General features: G+C 36.2%; 2 protein-coding genes across 2 annotated transcripts in view; one reads left to right on the top strand and one right to left on the bottom strand.

The window, feature by feature from the left end:
* LOC128209675 (circularly permutated Ras protein 1-like) overlaps positions 1-5837 on the bottom strand; it is a 30312-nt gene extending 24475 nt beyond the window's left edge. The window contains exon 1 of the mRNA XM_052913819.1: positions 5783-5837. The gene's annotated coding sequence lies outside the window, so the exon portion shown is untranslated. The remainder of the gene's footprint in view (positions 1-5782) is intronic.
* Positions 5838-6889: 1052 nt separating this feature from the next.
* On the top strand, positions 6890-9929 carry LOC128207651 (uncharacterized). Its single transcript, XM_052910707.1, has one exon. The coding sequence runs from the start codon at positions 6997-6999 to the stop codon at positions 8107-8109; it is 1113 nt and encodes a 370-aa protein (XP_052766667.1). The 5' UTR covers positions 6890-6996; the 3' UTR covers positions 8110-9929.
* Positions 9930-18826: the final 8897 nt, after the last annotated feature.

Below are 18826 nucleotides of genomic sequence, written 5' to 3' on the forward strand. Positions count from 1 at the left end.
GTTGAAGATTTCATGGCCTTTTTCCCCTATCCATAAAAGCATAATATATATGCCACTTTTACTTCTTCACTTTCTCCTCTCAATGGTCCCGCAAAAATAAAATCACAATGTTGACGAAACTTTTTAAATGCTTCTAGGAGATTGACACTACTCCAATTCATGGAAGGTAATGGAACGCCAGTTAACCTTTCCATTGTGGTTTTAAATTAATTTATCACTATAGTACTAATCCTTGTCAATTACTTTATACTTCTGACACCATGTTTTAATGTTTGGTGTTTATGGAATAACAATACAACTTAATTTTGTATTCCATTTATTCATCTACATATGTACACCAAGAACGCAGCAAGACAACTGTGTTCCTAGCAGTATAACAGTATAATTTTAGACTCTAGAGGCGGGAGTATCATATTACTTAAGGCCAAAAAAAACCCCTGTGTTTCCGGTAACATGGCGAAAAAAATAGGGTCGGTCGTTCGGGATTTTTCCTTTTTTTTTTTTTTTTTTTTACAGTTTCGATTTCATACAAAAGTCTGTTGCATCAAATCAATTATATTATATCTAAGCTTACCAAAATAAACAAATAGTCAGAAAAAACATCATTGTTTAATGTCTGAAATCATTTCCTTACCTTCGACTACCGTATTTTCCCGCGAATTTTACCCAAGAAATTTGGTGTTCTTTTTGTATATAATACTCCTTTATAAGACGCGATCGGTTTTGAGAACAAATCCAGCGCTTCAATTTCTTCAAATCTATGATGATGTTTTACATAAACAGACATTTATCAACTAAATTTGTTAATTTGCTTGAAGAAAATCGCCGATTTGCTTGTCAACTATGAGCTCTCTTATGTGGAGGTAGGTTAATAATAGGACAAGTTAACGCGGATATGGATTTATATTATGTATCTTATTTTATTATTTTCGTAACAATTAATATTCATATTCGTAGTGAATTCAAACATTTCGGTCATTGTTTTAAGATTCCCAGACGACGATTATTGATTATTATAATTTTTTTTTTGATCGTATGGTATTTTCTTACCAGCCTTGACGAAATCCTGGCAATCAGATGGTATCATACGGTATCCGACCGACCGATTTAATACAAACCATAGCCACGCGCCTTTGATCTTATTATCGCTCGTACTCTGATGTCACAAATTGTACCGTTTGATCTGCAGCCGACACATTCCTATAAATGTGTTGTTATAACTTCCGCAGGTTTTTGTTTGGATTTCAGTTGATGGGACTTAAATTAGGCGGAATAAACAACCATTGATAACTGCGGATAAATTAATGTAACGATAAATGAAATGTGACCCTCGCAGTTAAACCTAAGCATGAGTTCGCACCTAATCGTAAGAAGCCTGCAAAGCCTAATGTAAAAACAGTAAGTTCTATTTTGGACATGGATAAATAACACCGCGAACTATATTCTAAATGTTTTCATTATGAAGACAGTAAAATGTGTCTCCTGTGATCAACCACGTGTTTGGACCATTCGCCTTATACCAAAAGCCCATAATGCTTTGCGACAAAGGTGACTTCCGGTTTATTTCCGCATTCAATTTCCAAGTTATCGATACGAGTGAAAGGAAGAGCATACTTGGCAAAATAGATCGATAGGTGAGTAAAACATGTTAGGAACATCAGGTTATACATTCTTCTATAAATATATACCGTTTATACCCAACTTCAATACACATTTAAGTGGGTAGGGTAAAATAACAAATATAATGGTAAAGACTTTCATAGTAGTTCGCAAAGACTTCAAATACATATTGATTGTTATAAAGTATGCATTCAATTGTGGTTTGTTGAGTTTGTTATTAAATTAAATGAATGATATGTTGCAATTAGTGTGAAATTGTTAAAATCTGCAACTTCAAAACAGTCAAGTAAATGAAGCTTAAATGTGATTAAGAGGGGCATTTAAATACTGACTGCTGTGCTGTATGTAAACAAATATGCAGGTCTTAAAATAACAGCTTATTAATATTGTACTAGTAAATTGTAACTGTTTAAATATCTGACTGATATTAAAGCTGCACTCTCACAGATTAAACATTTTGACAACTGGTTTTTTTTTGTCTTCGACTGCCAATTTATGCAAACGTGCAAGAAAACCAGTGATATAAGACTGCTGACAAAACATTGGATCGCAGATTTTTATTTTTAAGTAAATAAAATAATTTTTAATGCATTTTTCTTAAACCGTCAGTAACGCTTTTAAAATTAGCCATAAAATAATATTTTTTAAATGGAGATATGAAAATCGGTGATCTGATTTTTTTTGTCAGCAGGCTTATATCACTGGTTTGCAGATATTTACGCAGAAATTGCCTGTTTCCAAGACAGCAAATAAAAAAAGTTGTCAAAATGGTATATCTGTGAGAGTGCAGCTTTAACAGTTAAGAGTCTTTTATATTATTTTTTTCTGGCTAAGTTGGATGATGATAAAACTATTTATTTTATTTCAGAGATGTCCATTCTGGATGTTTGATTCCGCCAAGTTGATGCTCAACAGGAGTAGGCAGTTGATACCATTGATCTGATAGCACCTGCTATATCAGTGGTTTTTCAAGAAAAATCTGTGCAAAACACAAGAGACGGAATCGGTTCAAGAACAGAGATAAAATAAATGAAGTGTGTCAATATGAATGAAAACTTTCCTTGACTGCAAGGACTAAAGAAATGCACACAAGTGACATAAATTTAAATGTTTGGTACAAAAAGTAGACATTTAGAACTTAAAATTATGACACAGGATGTGAAACAACACTTTATAGCCGATAACAGTCGAACAAGAGATTTTTCAAAAAGAAGCAAGATGTGGTTTTTTAACCCTTGGCAAATGAACCTTTAAAGGGATTATTGCATACCAAGGACAATTTATTGTTATTGAATTATATCATGTTTAATGTTATTATTAAATTGTAAAAGATACCGTTGTTATTAATATGATTGTCTATGATCTTTTTATTCCAATGACTGTGTAAACTCCCATGGTTAATATTAAAAAGACATAAAATCGAGTTAACGTTTGTGGGCAATAACTAGTCACCCGGTTAACTTAGTTTGTAGGAGCACCGTGCTTTTTCTGGCAACCCTTGGTTCGAGCTTTTTCCTATCGTGTTACTTTAGTATTGTTATAGTCAATAAGCCTAGGTGTCGTTAGCGCAGTACTGTAGGCCGAATATTTTCTTGGCCCAAATTCAAACAGCCTTGAGATTTAAATTAAACTTGGTACACATGCAAATTTCCAGAAACAATAGGCTCATGTCCAGCAAGATCATACAGAATGTTTCAAGACTTGAATGATTCAATACATCTGCTCCTATGTATTTTAATTTTCATAACTAAAATTGTTCATCATTGTAAATACAGTGCTCAAGTTTAAAGCTGCATTCTCAGACTGACCATTTTGACGAAAAAATGTCTGAAAACCAGTGATATAAGATTGCTGATGGAAGATCAAAAAACATTTTTACAGAATTATCTGGACCGTTATGACAAAAAAATGTCTGAAAACTAGTGATAAAAGATCAGATAACATTTGTACGTATCTTTGTTTGAAAATGGATATATTTATGGTTAAAAAGCGTTTCTAACGCTTTAAGAACATGGAGTCTTTTGACAGTGTTTCAAACAACTGAGATCTGTTATTTTGTGAATCATCTTATATGACTGACTGAATTGAAGGCAATGATATCAAAATCAGTTAATCTGTAAGATTGCAGTTTTAAAGGTGCATGTCCCTAAAGGTCAATTGGCAGGAGATCTCATCAAATTTAATGAAGAATCATACATTCAATGATGCAATTCAACTTATTCATTTTGATGAGAATCAGCATTTAAAGAAGTTACCATAAGCTCTATTTTTTTTGCTGTGCTTTTTTATGACAAATTTATCATTTCTGTAGAAAATGTCTGACACTATCATACAAATTGTAGCAAAAGAAACAAAAAATGGTTGTACAGAATTAATGTTTATTTAAATATCTATAAAAAGAGTTGTTCATATATTAAAACATTATGATGCACATTGTAAATGTAAAACATAACTAAAGTACAAGGACATAAAAAAAATATTTAATTTTATATATTTATATGATTTTTGAATAATAATATTTCTTATGATAACAATAATAATAATAAGTGTTGAATACTAAGCACTTAACATATTATACATGTATGAATATCAGTAATAACAGTAAAAAACAACAGTTCAACCAACAAAAGAGATCCAACAAGTACTAGCAATGGGAATCAAACCAATATGACCCAACAGTGATTCAAATAACACTAGTTGTCTATCACACATTCTGTCCAACAAGCAGTCCAAACAACACTGGTGGTCCAACCAACACTTCCAGTCCAACCGTTTATAATTGTTCAACCAACACGTATGGTCCATCCAATATAGCGGCCCAGTAAGCAATAGATGCCAAACCAACAAAAGCATGTCAGGTACTAGCTGTCCATCACATTGCTACCAATCTAGCAGCCCAACCAATTGTAGTGATGTTCTTCATTGAAAGTAATGATCTCAGAAGATAACATCAGCATATTTGAATCATATCTGTAAAGAAAGGAATGGAACATAAAAAGCATAATTTTATAAAAAAGTAAGTTACTCTCAGACTTATTTATGAATGGGTTTTAAGACAATCTGGAACCCGATTTAATTCCAGGCCTGGGGGTATGCGACTAGTCCGGTGGCCATCATAATATTTGAAAATAACAAATCATTCAGAAGACTACACAGGTGACAGCATGACATAATTACTCTAAGTAAAATGTTTATTACATAGTAATAAAATACACACAGCAGTATAAATATCATAATTTATATTGATGATGATTTATTTATGTTCATTCATAAGACTATTAGTTATACCTGGTAATGTACATACAGATTCCTCATTAGATTATGACTGTCAGATAGTAAAACAGACTAATGTATTATTTGTGTTTATTTTCAAAACAAATGTTTTAGAATAGATGAAAATTTGTTGTTTATAAAACTCCAATAAGAATAGTAACTGCAGTCTTTTCTGAACCATCTACCCCACCCACCAGAACTAACTGTCCAAGTAAACAGTCAAGCGATTTATAGCTCATGACATTCAAATAATATCACAATAATGTAATATAAACTCATTAAAATGACAAATCTAATAAAAATAAATAAATTATAACAAACCTGGAATGATAATTTGTCCGTATTTATCGCTGTTATTGTACTTCGTCATAACCCGGAAATAAACCGGAAGTCACCATGCCGCAAAGGATTATGGTCTATTGGAAAGTCGAGAATGCGTTTGCCAATTTAAAGATACCGGACAGGGATCGCCGATCTCCGCCATTTTGTTTCCCTGCTGACAAAGCGTCTCGGTAATACATACTCAGGAACGAAAGTTTATTCTCCGGGAACAGAGACAGACAAACAACAAAAATAATGACGATATATTTATTTTTTGATGTTTTACTTTTATGCCTAAAAAAGATTATGGTCGGCGAGGAAAAAATAGGGTCGGTCGGGTTACCGGAAACACATGTATTTCTTTTGGGGCTTAAGCTAAACATTAAATATCAGAACACTCCTGTCAATAGCGTCAAACACTCTTCTATTTGTACAACATTGAAAAATCACTATTAAGTTTAAACCTGTATTTAAAACTTATTTATATGCATAATTATATTGAACATACTGACGAATAAAAATGTTAAATCGACATATAACAAATAAACTTGTATTAACAAAATCTTACCCGAAATTCGCCTTACCTTCCTATCTCATACGGTTTCCGTTTATGATAAATATTTAGAATCTTCTAGTATTTAGGATGAAAGATTTATCGGCTCTTGAAGTTTAACAAGAGTTTCGCATTCCTGTGGTTTTATGGATTTTCTATTTGTGTGATATGACGGTGTTTCTAATTTAAGACATTACATCGGTTGAACGCACCGTCACAGTAAACAAAGCAAATGTGGTTGTGAAATATAGTTTTATAGTTTATTTCAAATGCATAAAGGCCATAGGCCCATGAGCATACAGTAAATTTGCATATATACACATATCATGACAATTCATAGATCAGTAGTCAAATACACTTTCATAGATACATTATTTTTGTTTATTTTTTTACAATAACTAACACTATATTATTATATAATTCAAACTTTAATATATATAACACTATATTATTATATAATTCAAACAATAATATATATAATACTATAATATTATCACAGTGAGGAGACAGTGGCGGTTATACAGATATAAACTTATTACATATGTTAGATATAAACAAATGTATTTCTTAATTCAAAAACTTTATGTACATACATCGATAATTTTCTACATGTAGCTTTCCTATCACTAGCAATAAGTTCAACAAATTTCAGTACATTTGGTCTTTTCCAATAATATTTACTGATGTATTGTTTCTGAAATCATTATACAATGTACATTCTAACAAAAAATGAAACTCATCTTCGAGGATATTACAAATTTGACATTTTCGTTCACTAACAGGTATAGATTCAGGTTTATGCCATCTACCGGCCTCGATTTCTAGTCTATGTGATGAGAGTCTTAACCTCGTAAGGGCTTTCCGAAATTTTACAATATTTACATCACATAAGTAAGATTGTAACTTAAAATCTGCAAACAGCACATATGATTTTGCTCTGGATGAGTTATTAATTTCTGCAAACAAGTTTTGTACATAAACATCTTGCAGTCGCTGCTTTAATTCATATATAAATTTATCAACGTCACCAACAGTTTGAAATAACCAAACTTCATTAAATCCTAATGTTTGTAAAATATCTTTAACGCTCTTTGCCCATGATTTACAAATATGATTATATACATCAAGGTGTATTAAACCAGCAAACCATCCTGACGATAGCTAGCTGATTTATACCAGGTATATACATACGACACGTTTATTAGCAATTTGTTTGTCTACTGGTAACAATGGCTGGTAAAATTGAAGTGCAGTCGGTTCATAAGCCTGCAGTGAAACGACATGACATTAATAAATTGGACCTGGCCTTTGCTATGGATTGTACCGGAAGTATGGGGTCCTACATTAACTCCGCTCGGGAAAACATTCGAAAGATCGTGGAGGAGATAGTGGCCAGTGAGAAAAGCGACGTGCGATTGGCTCTTGTCAACTACCGGGACCATCCCCCACAAGACAGCACGTTTGTCACACAGGTGCACGACTTTACCGGCTCACCTAACACGATGAAAGGCTGGCTGAGCGCGACTTCAGCAGCGGGAGGGGGAGATACACCGGAAGCTGTCGCCGACGCTCTGCACGATGTTCTGAAATTGAGTTGGAGGGAGGATGCTACAAAGATATGTGTGTGCATCTCCGACGCTCCTCCACACGGCTTGGGTGGTTGTGGTGATGGCTTCCCAGACGGATGCCCTGCCGGAATTGACCCTATAAACGTCGTCCACCAGATGGCAGAAAAGGGAATAACGTTATATATAGCCGGTTGCGAGCCAAGCATTACGCCGTACAAAAACTTTTTCATGGCGATCGCCTACAATACAGGTGGACAGTACGTGCCATTAAGCAGGGCTCAGGTTCTCACCCAGGTTATTGTAGGCGGTGCTCAGGAGGAAATGGCCCTTGAACGGCTTATGGAAGAAGTGAATGAGGAAGTTAACGCCGACATCGCGGCCGGACGAGCCATCGACGAAACAGAGATGTCGAGACGGGTACATTCTAAAATGGCCTCCAAAGGTATTCGTTCAAAGCAACTGCAGAGAAACAAGGCAGACTTAGTGAATGCAGCGGACGTTCCGGAAGTGAGTGCCCTATCCAAGCTGACCAATATGGCCGATATTAAAGCCTCCTTCAAGCCTTCGACTGGCAGTGAGCGCCTTACGTTCGCGAGTAGATCTTTTGGTGGTGCACCGGCCCCGATGTCGGCCCCTGTCGCCCCGATGTCGGCCATGATGTCATCTCCGGAGGAAGGCGAGAGTTACGATGTTGCAGAAGCACCAATAACTATCGCTCAGTCACATAGAATGGTGAAGAAAAGTCTGGCTAGAAACATGGTCAACAAAAAGTAATATTTTAGACACTGACGCCAGATAACGTGACAATTTGTAAAGAGGAATGTGTTTCCCAAGTGACGTTTCATTTAAGTAACTTATTGAAACATGATATATATTACATACATGTATCATAAAATATCATGTGTTACCATAAAATAACAAATCATATATTGGAACATCAGCTTCTCTTATGTACATTCTTTCTTAGTATCGGACATATTTTTAAAACCAGGAAGTAGGTTGTATCCTAAGTCTTAGTTTTCCCTTTCTTTTCGCTGTATATACCAATACTAGTGATGAAACGATAATCGAGTACAATCGATTTATCGTCGCTGACAATGCGAAAATCGATAGTGGTTGTCCAAAATCGATGTCGTTAATAATACTTCCGGTAACTACGTATTTTTTGTTGTGGTTAATGTCGAGTAAATGTCAAATTTTGTTTCCGGTAAATTCTCGTTGAAGTCATTTTAACATGGGAGGTCACTCTCTTACACAAATGCGGTGCATGTAAACATTTTTGCGTACAAACTCTCCCAAAATTCAAAATTGTTTTTAATTGTTTATATATTTCATAAAAACTTCTTTAATAAACTGTCTCTTTTTGTAGTGGGTCCGGTCTTACCGGTGATCCCGGCTCGATGCATTCTGTTTTTAATATCGTTTTAAATTCATTAATTTACTTTTTTGTGAAAGTTTTATGAAAATAAGATTTTCTAATGAAATGTTCAATTTAACAGTTTATTGAATGTTAAGCTGGTTCACAAATATTGAATATGCTTTTACATGGATAATACGCTAAGATAACTTACTTGATGCGGCGTGCATCATTTTGCAATTCATGTGCAATTATTAGTATTTGATTTGTTGTTATGTTTTTTCGTTTAGTTATAAAAGACAGATGAAGGTTATTGAAATTTACTTACTGTTGCAAATAGCATGACTATAGCATCACACGTACTGATCTCAGGTTTAACCATTTAAATGATCATGATGATAATATGTATAAAGAAATGTATTGCTTACTGATATTATAAACTTTCGATTATTGTCCGATAGTAAATCGAAATGCTTGGTCCGATTCGATTCGATTATCGATAACAACGGAGTCCGATTTTCAAACACTGTCCAATACTAGAGATATATTGTCATTACTGTTTATCATAATGTTTATAGTAGAAAGATTATTTGTCAGTTTCTTCGTTATTTAGCTCCATTTCGTTTATCATTCATTTTCGGAAAACCAGTAACTGTATTCCATGAACAAAGAGGTCATGAATTTTTGCTAGCAAACCTACATTTCTACAATTCTACATTCACATTTACATTTCATGGGTGGCTAAGTTTAAATGTAATTTCAAGGAAGAAATCCAAGTTTTCCATGTAACATTTGCAAGTTAGCGACGTACCATACATTCAAATGTACATATAACGTGTATGTTACCATTGTACAGTATACGCGCATTTGTGCCGTACCGTATATGTACTTGTGCGAGTATAATCACAACTGTACAGTATACGCGCATTTGTGCCGTACCGTATATGTACTTGTGCGAGTATAATCACAACTGTACAGTATACGCGCATTTGTGCCGTACCGTATATGTACTTGTGCGAGTATATTCACCACTGTACAGTATACGCGCATTTGTGCCGTACCGTATACGTACTTGTGCGAGTATATTCACCACTGTAAAGTGTACGCGCATTGGATATTTGCAATATTATTTTTTTTGAAATTCGGTTTCCAGTATGCATTTTATATATTCCCACTTATGTATCGATTTATTGTTGAATAGTTTGTTAACATTTATATTAAGTTTTTTTTCATGTTTGTGCAGTCGTTATTTACATATATGTGTTAAAGACTGTTAAATAAAAAAAATAAGCACGTATTGTATTGTTGTTTCTTTTCATACGCTACCAGTTAAAACAGCAACATCAACAAGAACAACATCAACAGCGATGTATCTAAAGGATAATGATAAAAGAATTTGCAACTTCATATCTTAGGCAGATTTATTGATTGTGAGTTTTATGGGAATATAAGGTAATTATTTCGATTTTATTACTTGACTATCGTTGTAAATTTGAGAGTTCGTGCGACCGCAATTGGCAAGGATCGCCGTTTGAAAGGGGCCCCAATAACAGGCACTCGGCGTATACAATGATTATGTTGTTTCTCAAAATCAATAGGTGTCATCTAATAAGTATGACCAACTTGCAAAACAAGCATGAAGTCCCTGGCCCCAAGCGTTCTTATGTTATTGAGCGGAAACTGTTGTTTTTTTCACCCCAAGGTCACCGTGACATTGACCTTTGACCTACTGGTCTCAAAATTAAATGAGTCATCTACTAGATATGACCAACCGGTATACAAAGTATGAAGTTTTTCACCTGAAGGTCACCGCGACGTTGACCTTTGACCTACTGATCTCAAAAGCAATAGAGGTCATCTTAAAGTAATGACGAACTCGCATACCAAGAAGAGTTTCCTGGACCCAAATGATCTTCAGTGATTGAGCGAAAACAGTTTTTTTACTTCAAGGTCACCGCTTCCTTGACCTTCTGATCTTAAAATCTACTGATCATGACTAATAGTCATACTAAGTATAATTTCCTGGGTCTAAAAGTTCTTTAGTTATTGAGCGGAAATGAAGTGTGACGTACAGACTGACAGGCCAAAAACAACATGTATACCCATGAATGGCGGAGACATAACTGCAGTTATCAGTGTTAGAGAATCTCAAAAGGCATCCGTACGTAATACATGCCGCAAAAATACAAACAATTACATGCAGAATACATGCTTATAACAATGAAATATTACAATGACATTAATAATCATTACTTGGACATGTGTCTAGTTGAAGAAATTTGTTGAAGTTTCAAACAACTCGCAAAACGGTCCACTCGTCTATCGGAAATGAACTCCCCTTCATGAGTTACTTCCCTTCTATCTATACATAGCGCTTACTTGTGGACTCCTCACTGTAATGAGGCACAGTCTTGCGAAAAAAACGTCGACAAATTCTGCACGTGTTAATTTACTATAAACCAAAACAAATGAATTGTTGAATACGATTATCACAATTTATATATAACCAACGGCTGTAAATTATGCCTTAGAACGAAAATCCACGAAATGATGTTGAACTTAATAAATTATAGGGAAACCAGCACCAGTGTTTTAAGACAAATCGCAACAATTTCAACAACTTATGCTGACGGTCATCTGAGAACCATTCGAAGATAAATTCATACATTACACTCAAGAAGAATTAAAAGCAATCATATAAATATGAAAGTAAGGTAATTAGGTTATTATAATGTTATTGAAGAAATAGTATTTTCATAACGATATTTCCGATGATTTCGATTAACAGGAAGCAGTGACCTGGCTGAGCAGCCAAGATCATGTTGACCCGGACGTGGTTAGCGTCATTGGCGTATAGAAGGGCGGGGAAATAGCCGTGCACCTCGCCTATTACCACCCAAAGGTGCGTGGCGTTAGTTCTCGTTCGCTTCCAAGATGTATATGAAAAACTACATAAGGTTCTTGTAGGTGTTTAAATATGTGCTCGACACTTTCGCCAGTCACAAACACTATTTTTTTAAGAAAGTTGACACTGACCACGCGCTCCTTATAGTTCAAAGCAAATGTGTCCTGCCATCTTTGGTGAGCAAAACACGATTACATAATATATAATTACACAGCACACTATAGGTATAACTATATCTTTAATAACACATTTTAACAGTATAAATAAATATCACATATTCAAATATTTATAATGTATGTATTAATTGATATAAATGAAAACATACATTTACGCATAATACAACACTTTTATGCTACCTATTCACACACATTTACTTCAGTTTAACTAAATGGGCAGCAGCATCAACATATGTTAATATATCCATATGGCCGGTTTGTACCTGGTGTTAAAGCCTGATGAGCCTTTGCTCAAGCTAACGGTAAACCTGCTTCCTCGGCAGCTGCTTTCCACCATTGGCGTGCTGGAATATCTTGGCCTCGTTAGCAGCCTGCTTTTTCTGGACAATATCTATCAGACTGTATACATTAGGGTGGCAGTGGCGCACTTGGTTATTAATGATACGGTGCCAAACCTCAACATAACTTGTAGTGGGTGGACCTTCGTTGTCGTAGTGGTTCCATGCTCGATGTTCTCCCTCTATCCCCTGTTCTGTTACATATTCCTTAAACCGAGACACTGGCACATATACCAGGTCTCGGCTGTAGAAAGTTGGTTCAGGTTCTCAACCGTGGCGAATATCAGAATTCGCTCAACATCACCGTCGTTTGCGACGAGGAATTGCTGCCCGGCTAGTGTCCCTGTCCACTTCCCTTCCAAGGTGACATTCGCTCTAGTCTTTGGCAGCACTGGTCTAGTCTTCGACCGCTGTCTGTATATACCAGATTTGGCTTCGTAGAATGTTGGAAGTTTTTTACGAGGAATGTCTCAATTGCTTAAACAAGGACCCATCAGTATTGTTTCCAGAATAATTTACAATCAGTTCTAATTATTATTTTTGACAATTTGTATTTTGTCAATACACAATCAAAGAAAATATTTTGTTTTTATAGATATGCATTGCAAACAAATGACAACTTTATAGTTATATTCAACAATAAGTACACATTTCAAACGGAGTGAAACAAGATATCCGTAATAAATTACAGTGAAATAATATTCTGCCAGTATACTGTTTTTTGTGTTTTTGTGTGTAGTTCATTTTTTTGTGAACAGTATAGAAAATACAGGTAAGTTTGAGGTGCGAAGAGGTAATTGGGGATAATTTGTAAGTGTGAAATTAGCGGTTGGGAAAGTGGGAACAAACCACATTGAACTAGACTGCACTGTGTTAATTCTCTTATGCAAATGCAGCAGAGGCAGCCCGAACCATTCTGGTCATATTTATAAGGAGGAACCATAAGTATCAATCAATCTTTTCAGCGTTCATGAATTCTACGACTTTTTCAAGAATCTTAATTCTGAAAATGGCGCTGAGAATATAGATAATTTAAATATTCATATAGATAATGATAAAAAACACAGTTTGCATTCAGATGAAGTTGAAAACAACTGTAAAAAGCGGCATCAAACTAATCTGGCAATATATGTAATCATTATATACATTCAACTGGACATGTACGCAAACCCAAGTGTGTATACATTTTCAGTTGATTTTATATACTTGATACTTCCCTAAATCCTGGGCTGATGACTGTAGCATACGAATTTACAATCAAAAAGGCTAAACGAAAACCTTAAAAAATGACCGACCAATTACCATTTTAAAATGCCTTGGTAAATTTACCACCGAGGGGTTGACAAATTTATCGGATGAATTAAAAAAATCTTTGAAAATCAAGCGGGTTTCATGAAAAATCGTTCTTCCTCAGATTAGATGTGCAGTTCCAACGTTGTTTCGACTCGATACGAAGAATCCAGTCATTTTAGAAATCAATTTCACTTGGAATTGTTCGAAATATGTACTCTAACAAACTGATTTTTTTATCTGAACAGAACATCGTATATTTTTTTTTAAATCCATAAAGTCAAATGAGTTATCATACTTGAAAGTTATTACGTTGTTGCGCATCTATCAAGTGTAAAGCTATATTTTGCCACTTCAGCAATGAAGATCTTTAAGATATTTTTGTCAATTTTTAGGTTTTTGAAAATAATCAAATCTATAACAAATATGCTTTTGGAATGTTTAAGAAAAATAAACCAAATCAACAAAATAAACTACCGCATATATGTTCTTTGGAAAACTTTGTCGAGAAGCCATTACACTTCACAAAGCTTTTTTTGACACTCCAAATATTGGTATTTTCATGTTTTCCAAAGTTTTTTATCCACTCGTACTAGTGTTGGGTCCACTTTACTGTGTTAGTAGAATTTAGACATGCATATCTAATATGAAGCCTTCAAATAATTAATCAACTATTTCAAATTTGGCGCGATACGGGGACAATCGCGGTATACCAGACTACTGATGACAACGTATGCAAAAACTCGACCAATATCGACCAAACTTGACCAATTTGAGTTTCCTCTGTTATGATTGGCTACAAAACTCGTCAAATATCGGATTTAAGAAATGGACCATTTCCATTGGCGGTCGAAACTCGCCTAATATCAGAAATATGGTGGAAATTATTTTAAAAGGTAGCCATTTTGTTTTCCGTTTTTTACCGACTGTTTTGAAAAGTTAAGGCATCGTTTAAACCTATTTGGAATAACTAGTGAATAATAGTTACTCATTGATATGCCAAGATATCAAGTCGAATTGACATAATAAAGCGGCAGTTTTGCAAAATAACATGTCAGTTATACTTCATAATAGGTTCATAAGACAAACTATAACGTTGAAACAACGCGTCAAACACGCAAAATACGGCATGTGGAAGAAAAAAGTCAGGTTGACATGACTAACAACAAATATAGTGTACACCAGAACGTTATGTGACTTAATAGATGTCAAATTAACAACAACACCTCAAGGGTGAGAGTTATCTAGTGGCATAGGTGACCGCATGTTGCCATATAGGGCTAGTGCTCGATCTCCATTTGAGGATGATCTCTCTTTCGCAAGAATGGCACTGTTTTTTCCCAATGAACGGACTCGAGAGGGATTCATATCAGTTTTCAGCTCAATTAAAAATCGAAACATTAGAATAAACAAATGAACTACAGCACTTCAAGAAGAAAACAATACTTCTTTCCATGGAAAACAACTCTTCAAATGGACAGCAACACTTGGGCAACGGCACTTCCAGTAAACAACAAAACTCCCAGTGGACAACAACACTTCCTGTGGACACCAACACTTCCAGTGGACAACATCACTTCCAGTAAACAACAACGCTTCCAGTGGAAAACAGCACTTCCAGTGGACAACAACACCTCCAGTGAACAACAACACTTCTAGTGGACAACAACACTTCTAGTTTACAACAGCATTTCCAGTGGACAACAACTCTTCCCGTAGACAACAACACTTCTAGTGGAAAACATAACTTCTAGTGGACAACAACACTTCTAGTGGAAAACATAACTTCTAGTGGACAACAACACTTCTAGTGGACAACAGCACTTCCAGTGGATAACAATTCTTCTTGAGGACAACAACACCTCCAGTGGACAACAACACTTCTAGTGGACAACTTCACTTTTAGTGGACAACAGCACTTCCAGTGGACAACAACACTTACAGGAGACAAAAACTTCCTGTGGACAACACCAACACTTCCAGTGGATAACATCACTTCGAGTGGACAACAACACTTCTAGTGGACAACAACACTTTAAGTGGACAACAGCACTTCCAGTGGACACCAACACATCCAAAAAACAACAGTTTACAGAGGACACCATCACCTCCAGTGGACAACAACACCTCCAGTGGACAACAGCACTTCTGGTGGACATCAACACTTCTAGTCGACAACATAACTTCTTGTGGACAACAACACTTTTAATGGAAAACTTCATTTTTAGTGGACAAAATACTTCCAGTGGACAACAGCAATTCCAGTGGATAACAAGTATTCTTGAGGACAACAACACCTCCAGTGGACAACAACACTTCTAGTGGACAACAACACTTCAAGTGGACAACTTCACTTATAGTGGATAGCAGCACTTCCAGTGGACAACAGCACTTCCAGTGGATAACAATTCTTCATGAGGACAACAACACCTCCAGTGGACAACACCACTTTTAGTGGACAACAACACTTCTAGTGGACTACTTCACTTTTTAGTAGACTGCAACATTTTTAGTGGACGATAGCACTTCCAGTGGACAAAAGCACTTTCAGTGGACAACATCACTTCCAGTGGACAACAACACTTCCAGTGGTCAACAACACTTTCAGTGGACAACATCACTTCCAGTAAACAACAACAACACTTCCAGTAAACAACAACAACACTTCTAATGGACAGCAACACTTCACATGGACAACAACACTTCTAGTGGACAACAACACTTCCAGTAATCAACAACACTTCCAGTGGACAACATCACTTCCAGCGGATAACAACATTTCTAGTGGACAACAACAACACTTCCAGTGGATAACAACACTTCCAGTTGACAACAACACTTCCAGTTGACAACAACACTTCCAGTGGTCAACAACACTTCCAGTGGACAACAACACTTTCAGAGGACAACATCTCTTCCAGAGGACAACAACAACACTTCCAGTTGACAACAACACTTCCAGTGGACAACAACACTTCCAGTGGTCAACAACACTTTCAGAGGACAACATCACTTCCAGTGGACAACAACACTTCCAGTGGACAACAACACTTTCAGAGGACAACATCTCTTCCAGAGGACAACAACAACACTTCCAGTTGACAACAACACTTCCAGTGGACAACAACACTTCCAGTGGTCAACAACACTTTCAGAGGACAACATCACTTCCAGTGGACAACAACACTTCCAGTAGACAACAACAACACTTCTAGTGGACAGCAACACTTTCAGTGGACAACATCACTTCCAGTGGATAACAACACTTCCAGTGGACAATAACACTTCTAGTTGACAACAACACTTCCAGTAGTCAACAAGACTTCCAGTGGATAACATCACTTCCAGTGGATAATAACACTTCCAGTGGACAATAACACTTCTAGTTGACAACAACACTTCCAGTAGTCAACAAGACTTTCAGTGGACAACATCACTTCCAGTGGATAACAACATTTCTAGTGGACAACAACAACACTTCCAGTGGATAAGAACACTTCCAGTAGACAACAACAACACTTATAGTGGACAGCAACACATCCAGCGGACAACAACCCTTCTAGTGGACAACAGCACTTCCAGGAGACAACAACAATTCCAGTGGACAACAACATTTCCAATGAACAACAGCATGTCCAGTGGACAATAAGTCACGTGGATACTTTTCAGCGGACAGCAATATTTCTAGTGGGCAGCAACGTTTCCAGTAAATAAAACACCTCCAGTGGACAAATGGTCAAGTGGACAACCAAACTTCCAGTGAGTAAAATCTCTTCCAGAGGATAACAGCACCTCTATTCTACAACAACACTTCCAGTAGACAACAACACTTCAACACTTCCAGGAGACAGCAGCGCTTAACCCATATCAGCTCAACATAGCATAAGGTGTCACAGCATGAGGTAGTTGCGGCGTTCCATACTTACTTGACACACAGTCTCGGACTGAAATTTCAAATGGAAGGTATCTAAATGTTGTTAGATAGTTTCACAATTTATCAATTACTATTGGAGGTTGTTACACAAGACCAGGAAAGGCTTTTGGCAACTGTGTGAGTCAACTGCTTTATATGTCTCTGAGGATGTACCCCGGCATCCATTAACGTACAGAATATTTCGTGGTCCTGTTAGATCAACTGTACTTATTTGTCTCTGAGTATGTACAACTGCACTTTTCTACGCATCGAATAGTATGTGATTTTAGTAAGGTCAACTATACTCTTTTGCCTCCAAAGATAAACCCCAAAATCCCCTTACGTACCGAATATTTCTGGCTCATGTTGGGTCATCTGTATTATTAATGTGCCACTGTATTCATTTATCTCTGAGAAAGTAACCCAGCACGTATCGAATGTTTCGGGCTCTTGTTAGGTCAACTGTATTCATTTAACTCTGGGGATGTGGACTGGAAACTTCCTACACCCTTTTACATACCGAATATTTCGTGCTCCCGTTGAGTAATTTGCTTTCATTTTTTCTGAGGATGTACCCGTGCACCTCTTTAAGCACAGAAATATTTCGTGCTCGTATTGAGTCAATTGTATTCATTTGCCTCTGAAGATGTATCCTGCACCCCTAAACGTAAAGAATATTGCGGGCTCCTGTTCTGTCACCTGTATTTTTATGTCTCTAAGGATGTACCCTTCACCCTCTTATATACCGAATACCAGTAATTCTTGCTCCTGTTGGGTCAACCGTACTCATTTGCCTCTGATGATGTCCTAAAAATACTAAATCATTTTGAAAATCTGCGTACCAAATAATGCCAGATTTCGTTATACTGCTAAGGCGGACCACTCTCTTAAATCCACATTACTCCTTTATCCGCTTTTGAATGCTGCGAACCAAAAGGGAGATCTACAGTCTGATCTATCCTTTGTGTTTATTGTTCCATTGTTAAAACATATTATATTAAACGTATGCCCCTTCTCCAATTTGCCATTCATTATAGAAACTACAAGGAATAATAAGGATACATAATGCAGACGCATGAAGTTTTTTAAAGGGACTCGCTCATGTTTTAGAACAACATACTTTTACGGTTATGCATCTGAAAAACTGATATGATAAGTCACCCGATAACTTAACATCCAAACCAGAAATGGAATACTATAAATTGTAGATTTAAAAAAAAGAGTTTTTATTTGAAGAGTAATTAACGTGTGTCAAAAATGATAAACACCGGAAAAAATTATCAAGATTTAGACTGTCATCTCATTCACTGGAAATAGAGACTGGTCGATATTTAGAGGTTAATACACGGCGTAGCCGGGCCGGTGAGTGATAATTGGCCCGAGTGACTCATAATGGCCCGAGACGTAGTCAGTTAATGCTGTTGTGACAGTAGACCTTGATGGCATTACGTATTATGAAAAACGCCACCCTAACGGTCCACACTGGTTATCAAACACTAGCATATCTTCCTA

Source organism: Mya arenaria, chromosome 11, assembly GCF_026914265.1.
Source record: "Mya arenaria isolate MELC-2E11 chromosome 11, ASM2691426v1".
NCBI classification, from domain to species: Eukaryota; Metazoa; Mollusca; class Bivalvia; order Myida; family Myidae; genus Mya; species Mya arenaria.

Excerpts from the sequence above, each read along its gene's own strand:
- LOC128207651 (XM_052910707.1), top strand. The coding sequence starts at position 6,997 with ATGGCTGGTAAAATTGAAGTGCAGTCGGTTCATAAGCCTGCAGTGAAA.